This window comes from Mus caroli, chromosome 13 (assembly GCF_900094665.2).
Source record: "Mus caroli chromosome 13, CAROLI_EIJ_v1.1, whole genome shotgun sequence".
Taxonomy (NCBI): domain Eukaryota; kingdom Metazoa; phylum Chordata; class Mammalia; order Rodentia; family Muridae; genus Mus; species Mus caroli.
The window spans coordinates 93146535-93165081 of record NC_034582.1 but is presented as its reverse complement, the minus strand read 5'-3'; the positions used below and the strand labels follow the sequence as shown (position 1 = coordinate 93165081).

Below are 18547 nucleotides of genomic sequence, written 5' to 3'. Positions count from 1 at the left end.
ATTTACTGGTTTATTGTTGTTTTGTTTGTTTGTTTCAACTCTAGGGATTAAGCCCAGGGCCTAGTGCAAGCTAAGTATGTGCTCTGCCAAGAAGCTACACCCTCAGCCCTGTATTTAGATTTGTAAAAGAAAAGACTAAATAAGCCCAGACAACCAGGATGGGGGTGGGCTGGAGGGGTGAGGTGGAGGGGAGGGGTAGGTAGATAGGCAGCGTGCCTCTAAGGGAAGTCAGGGAGCATGGTAGAGGGAATATAAGTAGAGACTGAAGTCGTCTGGGTACAAATTGTCTTATAAATTTGACCTTGAAGCCATATATTCATAATTATAAAGCAAAATTGAATTTAAAATTCAGCTCAGAACTATTGCAAATGAAACCAATGAATCTATGTATTGAGTTAATGGCATCATCCTATAAAAAGGAATTAATTAATTAGACTGCATAAAACTGTATGCCTTGGGGAGAGAGCTATTGAAAAAGGAAATTGCCAAAAGAAATTGCAAGCTGCTTTCAGTAATGCTGTTGATATTGGTATCTTGCTACTGTCCTGAAAAGGGGACAGGGGAGGGTTCACAGTGACGGAAAGCAGGAAGGGATGACCATGCCAGTGTCTGATGACCGAGTGTTTCGGTTTTCTAGTGTGATACATGCTAAGGACAAAAACAACGGCGAAAATATTTAAATGGCAATATTGGCCATACGGTTGCGTTTTTAAATCTACAATACTGAGTGTAAGGCAGAGAAAAGGAGGTGCTCTCTGCTCTAACCTGTCCTTGTCTTTGAGAAGTCCAGGTGTAAGACAAAGGTGAAGAATAAGCAGACCCTGTGGCCTTGACTTGTGTTAGAGTCAACCCTTAGTGTTTTCTCATCTTTAAAAGACAAGATCCCTTATATATGCTTACTGAAAATGAAGACCACGATGGTCAAGATCTCTAAGTCCTATTTTTAATTAAGTAGTGTGAGCTTCTTGGAGAGGCAGATAAACCCAGGTTCTGAGGATAATACAAGGTAAGGGGGTAGTATTCTATATAATGCTTGCCAAGAGGGGGAAATGAATATCAGTAAGAATAACAGCTCTATGGTAGATTTTAATCAATCAGTCAATTAATTAATTAATTAATTTTTTACTTATTCGCTTTACATTCTGCTCACTGCCCCCTCTCTCCTAGTCACTCCCTCTCATAATTCTTCCTCCTTCCCCTCTCCCCCATCTTCTCCTCTGAGCTAATGGGGCCCCACCCTGGGAATCCTCCCAACCCTGGCACTTCAAGTCTCTGAGAGATTAGGCACTTCCACTCCCACTGAGACCAGACAAGACAGCCCAGCTAGAAGAACATATCCCACGGACAGGGATATGTTCACAGCTTTTGGGATAGCCCTGTTCTAGTTGTTCAGAACCCACATGAAGACCAAGCTCTCCATCTGCTATATCTGAACAGAGGCCTAGGTCCAGCCTGTGTATGGTCTTTGGTTGGTGGTTCAATCCTTGAGAGCCCCGAGGTTAGTTGACTCTGTTGGTCTTCCTGTGGAGTTTCCTATGCCCTTTGTGGCTGCAATCCTTTCTTCTGTTCTTCCATAAGAGTCCTTAAGCTCCACCCTCTGTTTGGCTGTGGGGTATGCCTCTGTCTGAGTCAATTAGTAGGTGGGGCCTCTCAGAGAACAGCCATGCTAGACTCCTAACTGCAAGCATAACAGTATCATTAATAGTGTTAGAGATTTGGTGTTTGCCCATGAGCTGAGTCTCAAGTTGGGCAGGTAATTGGTTGGACATTCCTTGCTCCATCTCCAGTTCTTGCATTTCTTGTAAACAGGATAAGTTTTGGGTCAAAAGTTTTGTGGGTGGATTGGTGTCCCTATTGCTCCCCTGGGGTTCCTGCCTGGCCCCAGGAAGCAGCCTCCCCAGGCTTCTAAAGTAGATATTAATGATAGAAAAATAGTGGTTGCTTTGGAAGAATGGTATAGAATGAGCAATGTTGACAATTAGTAAATAAAGAGCCATGTGTTTGTCCATTGTCCTTCTTTCCTACATAAACTATATCTTAGGCTAACCAACTAACAAGGTAAGTCTTCTCCTAATGTCTTCTTGCTGTCAAATAAATAATAAAATATTATAATATTAGAATTTTCATATTCCTGTTTTGTTTTCTAAGACAGGGTTTCTCTGTGTAGCCCTGGCTGTCCTGGAACTCACTCTGTAGACCAGGCTGGTCTCGAACTCACAGAGATCTGCCTGCCTCTACCTTCTGAGTGTTGGGACTAAAGGCCCCCAGTTCATTGCCAACATGTCTGGATGAGGGAGACGTTTACTCCAGAGCTATTATATATATATAATACCTCTCATAATGGCGAGGACTGGGGCCATGATAATGGAGAGAAATGGATGGTTGAGGAGACATCTAGAAGGCGAAAGTGAAACTCACCAGGCTCCATGTGGCGCTGACTGCACTTGAAGCCAGGTCCAGGGAAGGGTCCCAGATGTCGGCACGGTTTCTACCTTGCGGTGTGGGATAGATGTGTTACCGTTCAATGAAACAGATATGCGAGATCAGCGCTAGAGGATGAAGATGATTCCAGCCTGGAGCCGATTGAGTTTGCAGAGCCTTTGGGACACTCAAGTGTAGTCACTAAAAGCTGGTGATACAGGCAGGCTTCCTTGTGGGGTGCATTTTCTCTTTATAATTGTCTCCTTTGTCTTGGGAGTGGGGAACTTTTCTAACTTAGAAGAGTGGCTGACCATGTTGGGTTTTCTTTTAACTTTTCTCCCAGAGGTGTTGGTAGAGGGGTCACCTGTACATATTTTGTAAGGCTACCTTTACTCCGTTGTCTAAGGAAATGGGGGTGGGGTATCATCTAATCAGCCATGCCTTGATGCTTAGGCTGATCCCGACCCTGGGTTACAAGCTTCTGAAGTCTCTTCCCTGTACTCTTCCCTCACATAGTCACAAAGATCCAGTTCTTCCCACTTCTGCAACAAAGGGACTGGACATTCAAAAGAGCCAAGTTAGTTGACTGCGTGTAAAGTAGCCATCGCTAGTCTGTGTTCTGCCATAATATCCCTGGATTGCAAAGGGTGGGCAAAGAATGGGGTGGATCCTGGTCATGGCTTTCTTGGACAGAGGGCCACCATGAAGAAGCTCTTTCTTCTATTGCACTTATTAAAATTAATTAACCAGTGTGCATGGAGGTCACAGGACGATTTATGATAGTCTGTTCTCTCCTCTCATTGTGTGGGTCCTGGGATGGAACTTAGTAGGTCCCCAGGCTTGGCAGCAAGTTCTTTTTCCTCCTGAGTCATCTCATTGACTTCTTGCATCTTTCATCCAACAATCTATTGCAAGATATGGAACAATTCAGTTAGGTAGGTGTTAGGATATTCCAACACGTCTCTGTTTTTGGTTTTTTTTTTTTTTTTTTAATCCTGGATAGTACATACCTCAGGCTCAGTCCTGATCATATAGTAACAATATGTAGCAGAAATTTAATTATTATCTTATTTTCATTCTGTATATTTTCCGGGGCTTACCTCTTATTTATTTGGGATATGTGTTTCCATGAACACAAAAATGTAGACTTTTGTTCCAAAATACATTTAACGAGGTAAAGGGACGCTGCTGTCGAACTTGATTATTAACTTGATTGGGTGGAGAGCTTTGTAAAGCACAGCTCTGGGTTTATCTGTTGCGGTGTTTCCAGGGAGGATTAGCTAATAGGATAAGAACCACCCTGCATATGGGCAGCAGCACCCCATAGGCTGGGCTCAGACAGAATAAAAAAGAAGTACCTTTGCTCCCTGCCCATGAGGAGGTGAGTGACCCTCCCACCGCTCGGTCCCTCCACCACAATGTTCTGCCCAAAGGAATGGAGGCTCCAGACCACAGTCTGAAACTTAAGAAGCTGTGAGCAAAAATCAGCCTCCCCACCCCCAAACAATCTCTCACAGAAATGTGAGACATAAAGCAACACAAATACCCATATAGGCATAGGAGTAATGGCGGTTCAGAGAAATGGAGGACAACTCACTAGATGGAGCCTGGTGGTTGGCCTCCAAGAAGATGTTCTTTGCCTCCTCACCTCCACCATGGGTCATCCTGCTGCCCTTTCCTAAGAGTAACTGCATATTCTCTTTAAACTTGTTCAATTGTGACCAACTCTCTGTGGCACGCTTAGTGCAGACCCCTAGCGTCATAGGTCTGCTCACCGAGTATCATCTCTCCAGGTTTCAAGAAAGAAACGGGGCAAAAAGGCCTATGACAAGTAAACTGTGAGAGTCAACACCTAAGACACTGGGCTATTGGGAAAGTCTCACAATAGGTTTTGTTTGTTCTGTTTCAGTTTTAAATAGGGTCTTATGTATCCAGGCTGACCTTGAACTCATTCAGCTAAGGATGACCTTGAACTTCAGATCCTCCTTGTCTGCACCGCCTGAGTGCTGGGGCTACACTGCCCAGTGCTTCCGGTGCTGACATGGGCGTGAAGTCCACCAGCTAAGCTACAGCCCCTCCAGTTGGTATTTTAAAACTGGTGTATACTCCAGTGTTACAGGTATATTGACTAGTATATACCAAACTGCTATTTAGTATGTTATATTTAGTATAAATTAAAACTAGTATACACTCCAATATTAGTTATTTTAGATGAAAATAGGCTTTTTCTCCCTATTCCATCTAATTCCATCTATTTTCTCCCCTAAAACGATCCCCAGTCTTTATGATGATGAGGCACTTGCCCTCCTCTTCTGCCCTAATACAGAAATGTACTCATTAGATTTGTGAGAAATGAATGTTTACGGTGGTCTTTAGAAACATTATTAGGAGTTCTTCTAAATATAGACAAAAGCAATAAAAACTCCCAAAGCTACATGTATATTAAAAGGCATCATTGTCACACAAAATAATTTTGCCTGTGTATCCCCCAAGGAACTGAAAAGCACATTATAGTCGCTGTAATCCTGCTGGGCAGAGACAGTGTCTTCTCTATTCTTTGTTATGCCTGATGCTATCTGTTCAGCATATTAAGAAAAGAAATCTGTATCTAACATAATATGTCTGCCTTTTCCCATTCATTTCCCATGAGCACCAAAAGCCAGTTCTTTTTTGAGCGTTAGTTAGTCTTTCCAGACTAGACTCCAAAGTCTGAACAAATTAGGCTTAGGTCTTGCAAAGTCTCTTTTAAGCGAAGATGATAAATATTCCTGTTATTTAAAAAAAAATGGACAAATACGCCTTTCTATATCTACAAGGTCAAAAAGACAGGTTTGTGTTCTTGGGTGGGATACCCTCAACCCAGCGTCCACTGTGACTGCAGCAATTACTCAAATTCTGACTTCACGTGGATGAGGCACAGGCACAGGCCTGAAGATGTGGAATCTGACTCAGGACATACTCCCGCTCTGAAACAGGAAGTCATCCCCACTCCCCAGGTTGATGGTTTAGGGCAAAGAAGGTTTGTGTGTGTAAGGGTGATGGTGCAGACGCCCCTCGGGGCTGCAGCAGAGTTCTTTGGGTCCCCTAGAGCCTGGCTCCTGGCCCTGCCCAGACCATTGTCCACACACCTCGTCCTTCCAGCTTCCGGGCCGCCGGCGAAATGATTTGCTGCAGATGACATCAGCCCTGGGCTAAGGGCTGGAGGAGTGGAGGCAACCACCACGAGGACGTGCCGGGTGGTCCTTTCCTCCTCCTCTTCCTCCCAGGCTCCTAGCCTAGTCTCCACATAAACGGCACCGCCTCCTCGGCCTCTCACTCCCCGCTCCTCTCTTCCGCGCAGGGAGAGGGCGGAGGGGGAGGCGACGCGCGCCGGGAGGAGGGGGGACGCAGGGGGCGGAGCGGAGACAGCACCTTCGGAGATAATCCTTTCTCCTGCCGCAGAGCAGAGGAGCGGCGGGAGAGGAACACTTCTCTCAGGCTTCAGCAGAGCCGGCAGGATGGCGACCGTGGTGGTGGAAGCCACCGAGCCGGAGCCATCGGGCAGCATCGGCAACCCGGCGGCGTCCACCTCGCCCAGCCTGTCGCACCGCTTCCTAGACAGCAAGTTCTACTTGCTGGTGGTGGTCGGCGAGACCGTAACCGAAGAGCACCTGAGGCGTGCCATCGGCAACATCGAGCTGGGTAAGCGGTCCCGAGGCCCCCCAGGGGCGTGAGTGGGGAGACGCGCCAGCACGACCCCACCCAGGGCGCGACGGCCACCTTGTTCTCCCGCACGCCCCGCACCCACGCCTCTCCGGGCCACCTCCCACACTCCATCTGGACTCTTTTTTCTGGGCTAATTTCTAAATTATTTTATTTGAGACCCAAAGAGGGGATCTTTATAATAGCCCTGAGGGATAGGTCACCTGGCTGGGTCCGTGGCCACCGCCGACTTGGCTACCTCCTCTCGTGCTCATTGAAATGCAGGTGTCAGCGGAGCGGAGGCCATAATAAAACCGCAACCGCAGGCGGAGAAAGGGTGGGGTGAGCCTAGCAAAACCTCTTCTTTCAGCTCTGCTCTCGCCCTAGCCAAAGGCTGGGACCCACCTCCCCTTACCCGAAAACCTGGGGTCAAAACACCATGTGCCAAGGCCCGCATGGAAATCGTCTTTATCACAGTCACCTCGTGCTCCCCGCCCCCGCCAGTCTCACACACACACACACACACACACACACACCCCTCTGAGAATGGAGAATGCCTTTTCTGACTTAAAACTTCCCGATTCTTTCTTTCCTGGGAATGACTAGGCTAGTCCTTGGGCCACGCCCGTCCCCCCTCCCCCCCCAGCCCCCGAGGATACAGGCATGGAACCCGTCTGCGCTCTGTTTCTAGACGAAGCCCAGCCTCACTCTTGCCCCTGAGGTCCTGATTGCAGCTTTCAGAAAGGACAATGGGACCCCAGGTTGTGTGGGTGGGCTTCTTTGAAAAGTCTCAGCTTCAGGAGCCATAGCTTGAATGGGAGGAGGAGGTGGCAGGGGAGGGCCAGCTCCTGGGCTGCTGCGCGCACCAGGAACGGGCTCTGCGGTAGCGGAATAGCGGTTCCCGGGGAACCCTGGGCGGGGCTGGGAGGGTCCGGGAGGGCACAGCCTTGGGCGGGCAACGATCGGCCCGCCCTTCAGCCCCACCCGGTATGCCGCAGTGCCCGCGCTGGACAGCCGCACCTGCCCCCGCACTGCGGCGCCCCCGGCTGGCACGATGCTGGCTCTGCCCGAGCCTCGCGCTGTCGGGGGGCCTTGCGCCCACCTTTGGCTGTGAGCGGTTTTGTTGCGCTCCCCACTCCCCGTTGGCCGCTCTAGCCTCTGCTTTATTCCGCCCCCCTCGGCATCCCTCCCTTCACTTCATCCCTGGCAGAAGTCCCCGGGTCCGGGTGCAGCTCCAGCCTGAGCGCTCTATTCTCTTGGGGTGGTGCTGAAACGTTTCTGCCAGGAGACACCGGCTGGTGGGCGTGGTGCAGTCCGCACTGCGGTCTCTACGGCAGCCCGAGGCGGACAAAGGGCGTTCACGCAGCCCTCCTTTCCTTCTCCCTATCACGCCAATAAAAGATGGATGAAATGATTTTGGTTTAGATGAATAAATAAATAAACAAAAGCTTGTCACCTGCCTCTGCATTTGGAAATGCCCACTTGTCCCCAGAACAAAAGGCTTCAGGGTGGGGACTGGAGTTGCAGACCCGGTTCTTTTGTTTAACTTTAAAGCACGGATTTTCCCTTTCAGCTTAAAAGGAAAAAAAAAAAAAAGTGATCAGAAAGCCTGTCGTGATTTTTCATCTGGGGGATGAGGGGAAGATCAAGAATAAGAGATTTCAAAAGTGGAATGCTTTTTCTGAATGTCTCACTAATCCTTCATTTTCAGATTACGGGCTTTTGATCTGTTTCTCAAACTTCGTTTATTTCCACGTTTTTCTCCTTGGAAAAACTCACAAGTACTGACTTTGGGTGTGGCTATTGTGGGAATTAATGGCTAGGTGTTTTTAAATCATTTTTTACTTAATATTTCTGGGAAACAATCCATTAAGAAGTGTTTTTTCATCTCCAGAATGTTCAGAATCACCCATTGTGGTGCCAGGGGAGGAATCATCACGCCCATTTTTTTAGAGCTTGCGAACGGACATGAGGGAGGAAGAGTGAGGGACAGGCTCAAGGTCACGGAGCAAAGCTGTGCCAGGAGAACGTCTACTGCAGTGTCACTACTTGTGTGACCCGGTCTAGATGGGAGTGCCAGCAGGCTAACATCACAGATTCAGCAGGCAGTCTTCCGACCTTGTCTTTGAACAAGTCGTCTACTTGTGGGCACCTCTTGGTACAGGGAGGAGGCTCAGGCATCACCTTGCAACCACGTTTATCTTCCCGCTTTGTTACCGGGTTTGATCATTCCTTACGCGTTCCGTTCCAGGGTTTATTCAAGCCTCTTTCTGTTGGAGGAGAAAATAGATGCAGCCAAGGAATTCTGTGCGTTATGTCCTGGTTTTACTAGCGTTTAGTCCTAAAATCAGATTTGTCTTCTTAACAGCAGGAAGTAGGAAAGGGAAAGAAGGAGGGAAGGAGGAAAAGAAGGAAGGAAGGAAGGAAGGAAGGAAGGAAGGAAGGAAGGAAGGAAGAATATTTGAGAGAGAGAGAGAGAAAAGCACAAACCGCAGAGAAGAGTTCACTGAATTTTCACAAAGTGAAGACACCTGTGTTGTCCAGCTAAGAAACAGCCATTTACAAGAATCCCAGAAGTCACCCCACCCACCAATCCTAATGTTCATTTTGCAATCACCATGCTTTTTTGATTTTTAATTCCCTAATTTGGTCAGGGTTTTTTTTTTCTTTTTNTTTTTTTTTCTTTTTTTTGGGGGGGGGGGTGGATTTCTGAAATGGTTGTATCGATCTCATTAAGAATCAACCAAGTGTGTGAGCAGAGCCATTTCCTCAGGGTAGTAACAGATGTTGCTGATCCTCTAGAGAGTGCTCTTCTGGGTCCCCGGGTCTCCGATGCAGCTCACACTGCCCGGGTTTTCAAGGATAAGTGAAAATTCTGCTTCCCCAGCTTTTCAGACAGTCTGAGATGACTTAGCAACAGGGCAGGCAGGCCCTGTTTCCTTGGCGGGGCGCACTGCTGCTTCAGCTGGCAGATCCCAGCTGGGCCTCCTCCAGAGGTCACTATGGTGCCACTGCTATTGTTGCCGGTGCCTGCAGGCTATGTTGCTGTGAGGCAAGAAGAAACTGCTCCAGGGGGCTCAAGCTTGTCTGGTCAGCTCCCTGAGGGCTGGGGAAACCATTTCTCTCAGCTGTTAGCCTTGCTTATTCTCTCTTCCTTTCCCATCCAGACTGAGGCACTATGTAGCTGGAGACCCTGGAGTCTGGCATATTGGCCATCTGATTGATTACCCAAGAGCACTCCAGAAAGGCAATAAATAAATAAATAAATCTAGACCCCTGCAGAGGGATGGTAGATAACGAAGCAAATCAACAGGCCCGGAAACACCCCACGTGGATGCTAAGTGCTTCTGGAGACCAAGGAAGAAAAATGCTCAGCTGTTTTTGAAAAGCACAAAATCAGGGTTGATCATTTCTTCTCCAGAGCTTCAAACAATAGTGTTCACTTGCACTGTTCGAGCTACACTGGTGTAGTTCTATAGGACTTGATCCCAAACTACAGGTGGACACCACCAACTGATTCATTTGTCCTTCCCTAATTGTCCTCAATGTGGAGGTAGCCTGATAGCCTTATTCTTACCAAAATGCTGGCATCTGGGTATATTTTAATATCTAGACTCTATACAACAATGCCAGTCACACTGAAATGTAAAACACGGTACAATTGAGTTTTCATCATTTCGTGCCATTCTTTCTAAAGAAGCCAGAGTCATCTAATGAATGTTAAGTGTCAGACTGACGCTTTCCATTATGATTAGAGGGCAACTGACTGCCTCTCTAGGTGACATTAGAAATCAGCAAGATGTGCTTATGAGAAGATAGACAAGTGTAGTATCCACTGCCTTGAGTCTTTAGGTGTGAGTTAAGCCGGTTACATTGTAATAGTCTGATGCCACCTTAGTGAAAATGTTCTATCCAAAATTGTAGGCAAGAAAATAAAGAACCCAGAAAGTCTTTGGGATTTCATTTTCATTTTCTTCTAGCAAAGAAAAAGAAGTGAAAACCATATATGGTAGGAGATAAAGAGACGCTAGAATGTGTTACATTTATTATATTCATCTTCACACTTCCAAAGTCAGGAGGCAGATGGATTTTTTGCTTGTTCTGCCTAATTGGTGTTACCACTAAGGGCTCTGTGATCCTAGCTGAAATCCAAGCTAGTCAGTCCCTAAATGGAAGGTCATTAAATCAATGCTTTGTTGTAAATCTCCCCTAAGCTTGCTTTTAAAAGTAATTTCTAGCTTTTAGATTTAGAAATAAATTCTTATAGATAACTATTTGCTTCTAGTCTAAGATGTTATCCAAGACTTGAGGTTGTTTCTTTTTCTTTCTTTTTTTTTTTTTTTAATTATTGCCAATGCTCTGAATGGTGTGCTGTCCATGTGAGATATCATTTTCATTAAACACGAATATAAGACGAATATTAAGTTACTGGCTTTGTAAAGAGAGAAGCAAACCAAAGGCTAGGTCAAAGGAAAGCTGGGAAATCTTTTCTCTAAAAAGCCTCTTAGCATTTTCCGTTTAGCTGCTTCTCTGGTTTATACGTCTATCCCAGGTTCAAGTTACCTTCTAGTGTCGTTTTCCAAACAGAATCATAGGATTATAGGCTGACCATTCAGATATTTACAAGAAATACTCAAAAGCCTGCTTCTAAAAGGGAACGATTAAATTGGGCCCATTGAGGAAAATAACTTGTCAAAGGCCCAAGTAGTTGTCACGTGTGCGGAACGTCTGAGCACCAGCATGCACAGCGTGGTCCATTCATTTTCCTTTCTTTGATCTGCTGCTTCGGTTAGAAATAATGCAGTTTTCATCCACTAAAGGCGAGGTGCTTTTTGGTCTTATTAAGCCAAAAGTTTCTACAAGATCAGGGTAAGCTTTACGTAATCCAGCTGGAAGACCCAGTATATGATACGAACCTTCCTTCCTCACCCTGACCAGCTCTGAAATACCCTTCCCCTTCTTTTTCCCCTCTCTTAAAAACCACGTGCACGCCCACTTCTTTGTGCATCGCTACCACATGGGGTGAGAGAAATGAAAAGAAAAGATGGCCTGATGCTTCCTGCCCACCTGGAATGAACACAGGACAGTGTTTGCCTCCCTGGGTGGAGGCAGGATCCCGGAACAGCCTGGAACCTGAACCCCTAGCCCCTTGAACCTAGCCAGGCATTTGAAACACAGGTTAACTACCCCCAGTTGCTCCAGTTGTTAGCCCCTGGGTAATCCAGGAAGGACAAAGTCCTCTTAGATGGCTACAAAATCAAAGCCTCAACGAAGAGCTTGCCCTTAGAGGGGCGAGGAATATAATATGTCCCCTCCGCTCTCCCACTTCCCCTCCTCCCCGTTTCAGAATCTCTTTCAGAACTTCTTAACAACACCCAGGTATCTCCCCTCTTTGGCTGCAGAGTCCAGAGGGAAAATAGAATGTGCAAAGGGCTTATCGACTTCAGGGGCTCCAGCTTTGGCTCCCAGTTAGGCATGAAGGAGAGACATGGAAACAGTCAGAAGCAATCAGCCTTCATTGCGAATGTCTCCCTTTGCTAGCAATATCCAGCATAAGGGACCAACTCATGACTAAGTGTTTTATTTCTAAAACTGATAAGGCTCCAGAGTGTTCACTCCCAACTAAAGTAACCAGGAAGTCTATATAGCCTTTCTATAAACCACAGCACCAATTATGCATCCTTAAATATTTTGACTGGAAATTGCTCTGTTAGAAAGAGAGAACCTTGAATATTTTTCTTTCATTGACAGTTTACACACCGATTTTTACCAACGGTCTACTGGTTTTATTAAAAAAAAAAAAACATCAACTCAATGGATTTTTTAACGTTTAGCATTTTTCTGTTGTCAAATTATAAATGTAAACGACATAAATGAATATAAAATGAACAATTCACCACTGGCGTCGTGACAAGGGAGAAATAACAAATATCAATGCAAGAGCAAGCGGGTACCCAGCCCCAGACAAAGTCATTCAAATAGTGCAGCCATTTAGACGTTACTTAGAACAAAGATGGAAAAATAGGATGAATTTAAATACATATGTCTCATTATTAACTTATTGACCTGGCTTGACAAGCCAGAAGACAAAATGGAGCTCCATCAACGGTTCCGATTAAGCCACTCCGACAGGAACTCAATGGCTTTGCGCACGAGGCTAGTATAGAGTGTATATATGTTGAAGTAAAATATTCTAATGAATTCAGACCTCTCAACCTGTCAAGCTCTGCGGGGAACAAAAAGAAGCCATTTATCATGTCTCCACTAAAAAGACCCACAAACTCTCAACATGCCTTTCTTGTTAAAATTTAAATATTCCATTAGCACAAATGCAAACTGAGGCTATTTAATGTTTCCAGGGAGACTCATAAAATTTTCCCTTATAATTTAGCCTCTCCTTAGGAATGTTAACTCTTTCTTGTCTGAATCTTTCCCGCTATTCCTGTGAGAAATTCTCCCTCTATTGAAGGGACACCCAGCTGTTGAGAAGGTTCCTCTGATGGAACAGGTCTAGAAGCTCAGGCATCAGAATTACAATTTCAAGGCCACCTGAACTAGTTAGAGCGAATTCTAGGCTGGTTTGGCTATGTAATAAGACCCTGTCTCAAAAAAATTAAAATAAAAATGAGAGAAAAAGAGAGAGCGAAAATGAATTTGAAGATATCTTTTCATGTATAGTGAACAGAGTTCTACAATCTTTTAAAAGATCTATATCTAATATATCTTTAATCAAAATATTACATATAATTAAGACCTGTGTTGTATATATTATAGTATAATGCACATGATTATCCCTAAGATAGGAAAACAATGGTGGTAAATGGAGGTAGACATTAAGGATTTAGAGGTGGGTTTCATGCACTACCATGTAAACCCTCTAGGCTGATGGCATAAATACTAATCAATCAATGGATCAATCAATCATTGGCCTTTTGGTTAGAGATAGCTCACTTGCAGATATCCACCTAAGGGCTCAAGCCTCTTTCTGAGGAGTTTGATAATAAATACTTGTTGGCTCAGAAATTGGTTTCCGGCAGTTGAGGCTGATCACACCATGTATAGTCCTGGTGCTGTGTACTGGCTCCATCATGCACAGTCTGTCAGGGAAAGTCTGAGCACATACCCATGAACACACATACACGTGAACACACATATTACATATTACATGTGAACACACACACACACACACACACACAGAGATGTTGTCTGGGCTTCGGCAGCTCAGAGCTTTCCCGGCTTCTGTCCAAGGTTCTCATAACTTGATGGTCTCTGTGTTCCCTCTGAGACACCTCCTTTGGGTTGAAGAGGGAGGGAGAGGAGTACAGAAGAGACCGAGGAGATATGACCAGTACTGAAAACCACAGTCACACTGATGCTTCACCCTGGGTTACACTGGCTCTTGATGGCTCCTTCCAGGCTGATGCATGGGAGTTCATGCCCACCCCCAAACTACCGAAGTTTTATCAAGTATAAAAAGTTCCCCTGGCTTTAAAAAAAAAAAATTCAGTATAGCTCAACAATTGTGAATGAAAAGCACTCCCTGAGCAGCTGACTAAATAAAGTAAATTACTGATAGAACTCCTAGTCCAAACCTTGAGTTCCACCTGCTTATCAAAGATCACACAATTTGAGATTGATATGGAGGAGGGGGGAAAAGAAACCAAGGTCAAAAACAAGTAAGAAATCACACACACGCACTGCAAGAGCATCCTTTGGAAAACAGAGAGCCAGGCTTGAATGGCAGCTGCCCGTCCCACCTGCATCTGACATTGGCCACTTACTGGAGCTGAAGAAGCTGATGGTAGTCTGGGGCCTCCTAGCCAGAACTGTCATCTTCTGTGCCTCCCAGCCTGCCTTGAGTCTGCTGTTTGCTTTCCAGCCCCCAGCCTTGCTGCATGTACCCTTTCTGAGGGGGCAGAACTTGAGGCTCACAGTTAGTTCTTCTTCCCTTGTATCCCAGGGGAGGGGCCTTCCTTTTCCTATCTGTGGGCATCCACAGCTAGTCAAGGAACCTGTCATCAAAAGGCCTGAGAGAAACGTCCATTGGGGTGCTTTCCAAACCACTCTGAGGTGACTCCCGGAAGCCTGCCAACTGTCCTCCTTTTCCTCCACAGGGATCCGATCGTGGGACACAAACCTGATCGAGTGCAACTTGGACCAGGAACTCAAACTTTTCGTATCTCGACACTCTGCAAGATTCTCTCCTGAAGTTCCAGGTGAGGCTTCTATTCAGTGTTAACCTAGCTCTTGACAGGATGAGGGGAGTGACCGTTGTCTGGAAAAGCTTTGGTCTGGCGTGGAAAGAAAAAAGAATTTCCTCTCCTTGCTAGAAGTTTCTTTGTATGTATGTCAATGACTTGAGCCAGCAGCCACAACTTGGAAAAGTAGAATTTAAGTAATCACCATGTGGATTATTGATGGTGTGGGTTCTTATGAGAGGTTTGAAAGTCCAGCTTACTTCCCTTTGGGTTTCAGTGTTCTCTGACCTCAAGGGATTACAGACTACTTCAATATTAATTTTACTCAAAGTTCTGAGTACAGACTGGGTGCTCCTACAATCCTCCACCTCCCTTCTCTAGAAAGAGAAAGGACACTTGGTGTTTCAGACACAAAAGATGTTTTCAGCTCCTTAGTGTGGGAAAGAACCTGATGTTCCAAGCTGCTGTAAAAACAGCCTTTCTTTCAGAATAAGAGAATCAAAGGTAAGGACGCAAGCACTGGTCATATGTAAAGCTGTTCCCTCCAAGAGGATGTGTCCCACCCACCTATCTGGGCCTCGATGATGCAGATTCATTTCTTCCTCCTTTCTGAGCTATGAATTCCTTCTATCTGGTCCCATTTGGACATAATAAGAGAAGATTCTGGCTCCTATTGAATTCTCTCAACCCAGGTGTGTCTTTTCAGAAGGGTCACCATGGAAATGATACTACATTTTATTTCTTGACTACCACTTGAGCCGTACATAAAATCAAGACTTTCCTAGCTATATGCCTCTCTTCTATGAGTTCTTATTGGCATTGACAGAACATCAGGCATGAAGGTCGGTCTCTCTTACATGACTAGATCATATCCCACTACCCCATGTGCACTGAGATTCAAAGCCACTTGTGTGGAATGTAAATGACTTCTGGAGTCACTCTTAACTCAGCAAGATGGCTGTGGCACCTCTCCCCTGCGTTTTCCTTTTGACTTTGAGGATAGAATAAAACCCACCCATTTCAGTGACCATCTACTGTAGCTTTCCAGCAGAGAACTGAATGTGCTAATAAAAAAAAAAAAAACTGTAGAGAACATGGTGGATGATGTGGGTGTGGTTTGGGCAGGGTGGGGGGCGGGGAGGAAGTTATCTAGGGACCATCAGCACATAATTTGCTAAAGGCTAGGTACAGCTTAAGGTGTTTGCTCTGGTCATTATTGTGTTTTATTTTTCTGTCTTGCAAACCTCCATAACCATCTGACAGAAGATAAGTGCCATTTGCCAACAAGTGTGTTTGTTTCAGCAACTAAATGCCAAGTTTCTGTCACTTCTCTGTAGGTCGTTCTGGCTTTCTGTTTTGTAAGACGTTTTTTTTTTTCATTTCTACACATGTGGCTTTCATTGTATACATTCATATTTGGACTGCCTTCCTATGATGACAAATGTGCATTGCAAAAATGAAAAGTTAAAAAAAAAGCTGCAGAAGAATTCACTCTTTCCAGCCTAAAGGCCTAGCTTGGACTACTCTTGGAGACTAGACAGAGAGCTCTCTCTAAATTACCATGTTAGTACTCCGTCTCTCCATCTTCTCGCTGTCACCTGCTTTAAGAGTGGGTCACCTATCTAGTGATGTCAGCAGTGCTCAGTGCTGATTTGAGGACTGGCTTCCAGACATTCAGCATCCCTAGCATCATAGCCAGCTGCAGAGCCGGTTAATGTTAGGACCATTCCTTTCCAGGCTGTGCAGGACCCAGCTTCCCTCTGAGCAGAGCCAAGGGAGTGGTGCCCCTGTGGAGTCATGAAGTTTTCTGAGCAAGACTGTGCTACGGCTGAGTATTCCTTACCTAAAATGTTTAACACCAGACATTCTTGGATTTTGGAGATTTGGAGTTTGGGACATTTGCATCTCTAACCCCCAAATCTAAAACCTTTAATCCAAAATCTAAAGCCTGTTGCTAACCAAACCCTCAACCTGTCATCGACAAAAGCACAATTCAGAGTGCATCTTGAGTGTGCGGTGGAAAGAGGTTAAAGGTCAAGGACACAGACTGGGGTGAGTAAGGTTGTAAGATGGTCCTTACTTAAGAGTTCTAAGCGTGTTTGAGTCTAGTGGTCCCTTCCCCACTTGCTTGAAACTCAGTACAAACCATGTGGTGTGTCTCACACGCCGCTTACAGTGGAACCAGCCGAGTCACCCTCATTTAGAGTTTCAAGAATCTAAGTCTACTTGGAGAAAAGGAATAAGACGAGGGACGGAGTCTATCAAAACAAAAAAGCCATTCAGTCACTGTAAAACTGTTTAAATGGATGCTAGCTATCGTGCGCCATACACTGGGAAGATGAGCTGAGTAATAGAACCGGCATGACCTCTGTCACACTTCTGTCTTGAAAGTCATAAAGTCCTGCACCCTAGACATCAAACAGGTCCCTCTTCCCTCCCCCCATTGGTTGATTGATTTGGTTTGGTAAGTTTACAGCTAGCAGTCATGACAGTAGGATATTGGTCATCCTCTGAGACTGAGGAGCCAAGGGCTCAGGTGCTAATCAGATGAGCCGTACAGTCATGTTGGCTGTTATTTCTTTTGCTTTTCTTAGGAATCAGAGGTCATCTATGAAGAGTTGGTGGCTGCCTTAAATTGCAAAGGGCAGACCATGTATCTGGAATTAACTCTCATACTAGTTTAGACTTTGTACTGAGGCTTTGGAGTGCATTGGGAGGCGAATCAGGTCTCACTCAAGATCACCCTAGTTAGTCATTCGGGGCCTGGAATGTAGGTTGCCTTCTGCATAGTAGGTGGGTTGGCACAGTGTGACTTCTTGAAGACGTCAGTCCAGAGATCATGAAATCCTGGAGAGCGCTGACTGTGTGATTTTTAGATTGGTCAGTCACTGAAGTCTGCGTAGGTCTCTCAAACCACCTGAGCATGGACCGGCTTTTGAGGTCACTCAGAACACTCCTGCTGTGCACCAAGGCCATTCTCTGTGGATTGCTCTCACCGAAGCTTTCTGGCCAAGTCAGAGCTGGACCGATAGGCACAGGGGTCCTGAGAGAACAGCCCAGTCTTTCACTCAAGAGAGGGCTCTGCAGCTGAGTCTCTGCGACATCGAGCACTCTTATATGCCCTTCTATTTCTGAGTGCACACACCATCATAAACCTTTTGTTCGTGTATGTGATTTTTGTGCCTTAATGATGTTGGACTTGAGTCATTCATTGTTGCAGGTCTCCAGGAATAAGAATCTGCAAAACTTTCTATGGAAGCTCAAGTCTGCCATGACGCATAGAGTTTGACTGGCTTCCATTTCTGTTGTTTCTTTCCCAGGTTTAACTGTAGACCTTGGTGTATATAGTTACAGGGGAACTTATCTTCTGAGGGTATAGACAGTATCCCATAATCCCCTGGACTGGGGAAAGCCTTCTCATACAGAGAGAGAGAGAGAGAGCAATAGTCTCTTTTATCTCACGTTGTCATTTTTATCTGTTCTTTAAAATGGTTAAATTTTTTGATAACCCTTTTCTTGCCATCAGTACAGATTACAATTTACAGATTGTAATTGACAATTACAGTACAGTTACAGATTCTGGAGCCAGCTTCCCACATTTGTCCTTAGCTCTGTCATGGGTGTTTCTGAGTGGCCTTGGACACTTAAACATTTCATATCTCAGTCTCTTTGTTTGTGACTCAGAATGCTTACTTCTGCTTCAGAAGGAAGGCCAGTTGAATAAATGTGTGTGAACACATGGTAGCCGACCTTCTGGGGAACTAAATATAAGTGAGTAGCCATCTCTCATCTCCACAAGGAAGATCTGTATGTGCGTGACTGGTATGTATGGTGATTCTTACTGTCTGTGGGAAATACCGAGTTCCTGATATATGTCTGGCTTCCCTCTTGTAATCCTTTTTTAATTTATATTAAAGACAATCCTTAGAAGCAGTTGCCATGGGCATTCTCAGAAGGCACAGAGCTCTTCTTTTGTCTGGAGGTGGCAAGACTCTTCCAGTTTAATCGTAGATAATATTTTCAGCACTGCTCTCAGTTCTTTGGGCAAAATGAAGACAGTGCAAGAGTAGAGCCAGGGCAGAGGTTAGACCATCTGCAACATGGCCTACCACGCTGGACACAAGGATGGTGATGTAGGGTGATAGCCCTGGCTGTCTCCCTTACTGCAATGACCCAGTCCCTCCAAACCTCATCCTCTCCATCCACCACTGTTTCCTCTTCTCTCTTCAACCACAAGTGACTGTAGT

At 45.4% G+C, this 18547-nt stretch overlaps 1 protein-coding gene and 1 long non-coding RNA gene across 2 annotated transcripts in view; one reads left to right on the top strand and one right to left on the bottom strand.

The window, feature by feature from the left end:
• The window catches only part of LOC115029079, an 8965-nt gene extending 3327 nt beyond the window's left edge, over window positions 1-5638 (bottom strand). The window contains exons 1-2 of the long non-coding RNA XR_003834637.1: window positions 5550-5638; window positions 2419-3326 (exon numbers count right to left, since the gene is read on the bottom strand). This is a non-coding gene — a long non-coding RNA (uncharacterized LOC115029079). The remainder of the gene's footprint in view (window positions 1-2418; window positions 3327-5549) is intronic.
• Window positions 5639-5692: 54 nt separating this feature from the next.
• Map1b (microtubule associated protein 1B) overlaps window positions 5693-18547 on the top strand; it is a 94113-nt gene continuing 81258 nt past the window's right edge. Inside the window, exons 1-2 of the mRNA XM_021179887.2 lie at window positions 5693-6102; window positions 14217-14318. Of these exons, the coding sequence (XP_021035546.1) occupies window positions 5919-6102; window positions 14217-14318 (286 nt within the window). The 5' untranslated portion in view covers window positions 5693-5918. The remainder of the gene's footprint in view (window positions 6103-14216; window positions 14319-18547) is intronic.